Raw genomic sequence first — 5711 nt, 5'->3', positions numbered from 1 at the left:
AAAAAAAAAAAAAAAAAAAAAAAAAAAAAGAAGTAAGACCAGGTTTAATGTTAATACATTATAAGATGCAAGTTAATATTTTGACATAAGATTCTGAATTGGATCATTCATCATCCTGCTAAAGATGAATTAAGAAGTCAACAAAATTATTTTCAGAAAAATTAAACTGAGGCCTTCAATACTGTACCACTTACTGTCATACCAAAATTAAACATTGAGTCTTTTCAAAAGAAGTAATATAAAACAAACAAAATATATAAGGTCTTCAGTTTTATATAAAATAATCTTTGGTTAATATAATTTAATAGAAGCATGTATGAAACAACAACAATTTCTGGTTTAATTACAGATTTACAGTAATAAATGATATATAAAATATAGTCAACAAACACTAGATTATCTCATATAGGGGCTTAGAAATATACAAAAGAATTTTAACCCTTTGTAAACTCATAATAATGCCTACTACAGTCTAACTTAACATAGTTAGGATAATTAGTTAAGAATTTCGCTGAAGTAACTGTCTGTGGGCTCAAGTTTCAATTGATTTCCTATAGCATGCAAATTCTGACTGACAACTTTGCAATCTAAGTGAAAAACCTATGCATGAAATGCCACATTTCTTAAGTTATCCCTTGATCCATCAATATTACTTTCTTCTTGTCTGAAAGTTAGGGCCAACAGTACGATTCAGAACAATAACCTCAAATGATAAAGAGTTTGTGATCCAAAAAATACAAATAAAAACATTTGAGCCTAGGAAAATGTCCTACAGATATAAACAAAATGATTTTAAAATATATTTATGGCAGTAAAAGTACTAGAATGGTTGATTACATGATTCTGTAATAAAAAAGTTGGGGGATCACATATGATTTAAGGCATAAAAAATTCAGAAGTTAAGACTGGCAAAGAGAGAGACACACATATAAATGGGACAACACAATCTAGTCTACAAAAAAAATCCCACATGCATATGACAAAATTATGTTTGACAAAAGTACAAAGAAAACTCTGATACAATAATAGGTAGGCTTTAATATGAAATGATTATGTTATTGAACCTGTCATTTGTATCTGATCATAAAGTGCCATGACAACCCAGGCATCCCACTCTCTAGCCTATTGTATATGCATGCTTCAGCACTACCAAGGCGAGATTTAGGAGGTAAGACCAAGAATATAAGCTAATCCAAAAATTATTTAGTCTATCTGACAGAAAAAAAAATTACTAATTCATCTTCTATTTAATTGAGATAATCTCATAATTACAAATGCTAATTTTAGTAATGGAATAAGTGAGTGTCACTATACAGAAAAAAGTAACAAAATAAGAACAAAGACATGTACCTTATACCTTTTGTAAAACCTAAAATTGGACCACATGTTGTAATGGTTTGAAACTGAACTATTTCCCACTAGGCTCATTTTTGTTTCCAAGAATGTTTCTGGTGACCGTGGAACCCATACGAGGCTAACCTTACTCAAAGTAGAGAACTGGAAACGGAACTTAAAAGGCTCTACACAACCCCCTATTCCTTGTACCTTCTGAGCCCTATCTGCAGCAGAGCAACCATCACTGCCAAATGCTCCTACTTCATGAACTGAGCCACTCCACAATGCACCCTCTATCATCAACTGTGCCACACTAAACCGGGAGCTAAAGTAAACTCTTGATTTCTTAAGTTGATTCTATCAAGTGTTGTGGTCACAGAAACACAGACATCACTAATATGGAAATCTAGTGCAGAGAAGTTGGTTTGTCATTGTAATAAATCTGTGATGTTCTCAGGTTTTTGGAACTGCTTTGTGGGAGGAATATACAAGAGTTACAAGATACAAACTGCAGTGACTCATGAATGCTATAAGTAGTATTTAATGAGTGATTCCGTTAGGAATATAAAGACCACATCACTAAGAGAAATTCACGCATTAAAAGCTAGGCTTGTGGGGTTTGAGGCTAGAGCAGGACTTTACTGGCAACTGAAATATACAACATTAGTGTTACCATTGGGTAAATAATTTATACCTGAGCACATCCTGAAAACCTGAGCAATGATGAATTTTAAAATATTGGACTAATTATTTGATGGGGAAAATATCAAGATAGGATAGTGCCTAGGCAATAGCATAGTCATTGCTGTCTCATCTTACCTAGATTTAGTGTAAGAATCAAGAGCAAAAGGCAGAGGAGTTGTAAAATACAACTTGGCTAGAAAAGGAGTGTATATGGGGTGGGGCTTGAGAGCCAAAAGGTACAAAGTCTATGAGTTAAACTAGCCAGTGTTATTAAATAGATTAGCACCATTAGAAGTGCTGTGTGTTTTCAACTGGAATAATAGGAAAGGCACTTCGTGAAAAGATGGTGTCCAGAAAGAAAGCTTCAGGGGTACCCTGCTTGGGCTGACCTTCCTAGAGCACTTCGGTTTCATTATACAGCCTTGGCTTGCCTAGAACTCACTATATACAGACCCAGCTGTTCTAAAACTCAAAGATGACCACCAGCCTTTGGCTCTGGAATCATGAGATTAAAGACATGCACAACCATGCTTGGGGTTAGGTAACATTTGTGCAGAGTTCAGAACTTGGTATCTTCCACTTGATGCTGGTTTTACAGACATCTAGTATGCATGTTATGGCGACTGTGGTGGTTTGACTATGCTTGGCCCAGGGAATTGCACTATTAGAAAGTGTGGCCTTGTTGGAGGAAGTCTGTCACTGTGGGGCGGGCTTTGAGACCTTCTTCCTAGCTGTCTGAGGACAGTTTGCTCCTTCCCTCCTCTGGATGAAAATATAGGTAGAACTCTTACCTCCTCCAGAACCAGGCCTACCTGGACACTACCAAATTTCGTGCCTTGATGATAATGTACAGAACCTCTGAACTTGTAAACCAGCCCCAATGAAATGTTGTCCTTTGTAAGAGTTGCCTTGGTCATGGTCTCTGTTCACAGCAGTAAAACCCAAACGGAGATAGAAGTTGGTACCAGACACTAGAGTATTGCTGTGATCAGCCTGACATACGTTCATTTGGAGGAATGTGGATTTGGGGACTTTGGAAAGCAGTGATATGCTTTAAGTGGGGCTTAATGAGCTATCCTAGTAGGAATATGGCGGTCATTGGTGGTGAGGATGATTTGAACGCTGCAGACCTGGCCCAAGAGGTTTCAGTAGAGAAGAACTTCAATATGTGGCCTAGAGATGTTTTTGTGGTATTTTGGTGAAGAATGTGGGCATTTATTGCCCTGGTCTGAAGAATCTACCTGAGGCTAAGGTTTATACTAATTGCATTGACAAAGGAAGTCTCAAAAAAGCACAGTAGAGACATTGTTCTCTGGCTTAGTCTCATGAAGAAATTCTGATCAAACAGCAAAATTAAAAAGAAATACATAAAATGTGTGCTTTAGTAATACATCTTATTAAAGGGCAACAGGAGTGAAATGGAGCTGGATCCTGTGTTCAAGGAGATAAACAGATTAAGGGAATGATGACTTTTGAGCAAAATCCCACCCAGAGAAGTTTATTGTTTATTTGTTTGCCATTGAACAAGGAATAGTTATATCACATTAGGATTATTATTACTTGGTTATTGTTTTTACTTGGACTTTTATTCTGGAGTGAATTACAACGCAGAGATGAAAGAAATGGGCTTTTGATTTGGGTCTTGAGGCACAGTTGCCAGGAGAAAGTTAGGTCCAGGCAAGGTGGTACCTTTATCTAGGAGACAAATTCAAGAAGATCTCTGAGTTCAAAGGCAGCCCTAGGCCAAATTATCGAAACCTACACAGACTTTATAATGCTCCTGATATTACAATTTTAAATGTATACGCACATTTTTAGTGACATTTCCATATGTTTCACACGTGCAATGGCTTCATCTCTCTCCTCGAGGGCTAACTGCAGTCGGCACATAATAGCTTCATCACGTTCTCGCTGTGCAAAATACACTTCTTCAACCAAAGCTACAAAACAAGAGAACTCATAATCAATTAAGAAATAATAGAGAAATTATAAATAAAAGTAATTCTATGTTAAGGGGTATTTATCTAATTAAGCTACCCTCAGTGAGTGACTTGTGGAAGCATTTTTAATCACTATTGCAAAATGAAAATATTTGGCATGTGTAAAAGGAGAAAAGATTAAAAGGCCTGGTCCCCATCCCAAATGTGTTTGTTAAAAACAATGAGACTCATAAATACTACAATTACATGTATATGTTATAGCATGTGAAGAACAAATGAACATTATTAAAATCAAATATGTTGCTATTATAATCTAGAAAAATCTCTGGTATACAATGTAAAGGAATTCAAACACAAGTGGAAAAGAAAACACATAAAAGTATTGATTGTGGTATCTTCTATAACAACAAAAACTCAGAAATCATCTAAATATCCATCAACACAAACAGGAAAGGAAATATTCAGAAAGAGATGCCTCCTGGCATTTGAAATCAATTATCTATGGGGAAGCAGACAAAAAGAAATACAATAGCAAGTTACAAACTGAGGCAAATTCACCATTGATGCACATGCACAACAGAACGGCAGGTCAGTCACTGAGATGGCGAGTGGACACTGCACAGGGCACACAACAGGAAGCACCTTTGATGCAAATTATATTACAAACGGCATCTCTTCCTCTTCTGAGAGCTCTGATGCTACTGACTTTCCAAATGTATGACTTTTGAAACCTTGCAAGAATCTTAAAATATTACAAAATGATAAGCAATATGGCCTTAAAGAAGTAGACAGCTGTCATACATTTTATTTAAACAGTCAAGCCATAAAGTAAACTTAGAAAATATGTAAAATATCTGGGCTGAAGAGATAGCTCAGTGGTTAAGAGCACTGACTGCTCTTCCGAAGGTCCTGAGTTCAAATCCCAGCAACCACATGGTGGCTCACAACCATCTGTAATGGGATCTGACGCCCTCTTCTGGTGTGTCTGAAGACAGCTACAGTGTATTTACATATAATAATAAGTAAATCTTTAAAAAATATGTGAAATATCATTTATTTTATAAAATAGGTTCATGTCACAGCTGTTAGATGTGAATAAAGCCATTCTAGACAGCTACTGGCTTACTTAACTTAAAAGTGTTGGTGAAGAAACATCCTGAGGAGAACCTACACCCTCCACTTTACTAAACCAGAATAACCCCTAATTATATTCCAAGCATCTGTCCATAGCACCCACAGATCAGGGCAGACTTCAACCCTCATCAAGGACACCTCTCTGCTGCAGACAGAGACCAATACAGAAGACCACAACCAGCCAAAATGAGAAGCTGAAGATCCCCAGTGATAGAACTACAAAAGAACTCCTGCATGTAAGGCTCAGAGAACACTGTGGAGGAAGGACATAAAGATGTAATAGCAAGAGGAACAGACAGGGAGTCTGCTGTGAGATTCTATCATCTGGTGACCCCTAAAATCTCACCAACGTGCCTGTGTAAACGTGACCTCTTTTAATGACATTGACATAAAAAGACATTCTCATATGAAGGGATGAATCCACAGACAGTAAATGCAACTAAAAGGAAATGGGAAAGAAAATCTTCAAATGGATGGAAAAATGATAAAAAAGAGGATATCGAGAAAAGCACCAGGGTAGCTAGGGCGCAGGGTCAGCTGACACTCGCCAGCTACCCACAACACCCGCCACAGGATCTTAAGACTTCTGGTGAGTGGAACACAGCTTCTGCTCCAATC

General features: G+C 37.0%; 1 protein-coding gene across 1 annotated transcript in view; it reads right to left on the bottom strand.

Annotated features, from left to right (window-relative positions):
- Mipol1 (mirror-image polydactyly 1) overlaps positions 1-5711 on the bottom strand; it is a 277375-nt gene that overhangs the window by 178780 nt on the left and 92884 nt on the right. The window contains exon 5 of the mRNA XM_021178974.2: positions 3830-3959. Coding sequence (XP_021034633.1) covers positions 3830-3959 — 130 coding nt within the window. The remainder of the gene's footprint in view (positions 1-3829; positions 3960-5711) is intronic.

Source organism: Mus caroli, chromosome 12 (genome assembly GCF_900094665.2).
Source record: "Mus caroli chromosome 12, CAROLI_EIJ_v1.1, whole genome shotgun sequence".
NCBI classification, from domain to species: Eukaryota; Metazoa; Chordata; class Mammalia; order Rodentia; family Muridae; genus Mus; species Mus caroli.
The sequence above is the reverse complement of the archived record's forward strand: the minus strand, read 5'-3'. Positions and strand labels throughout refer to the sequence as shown.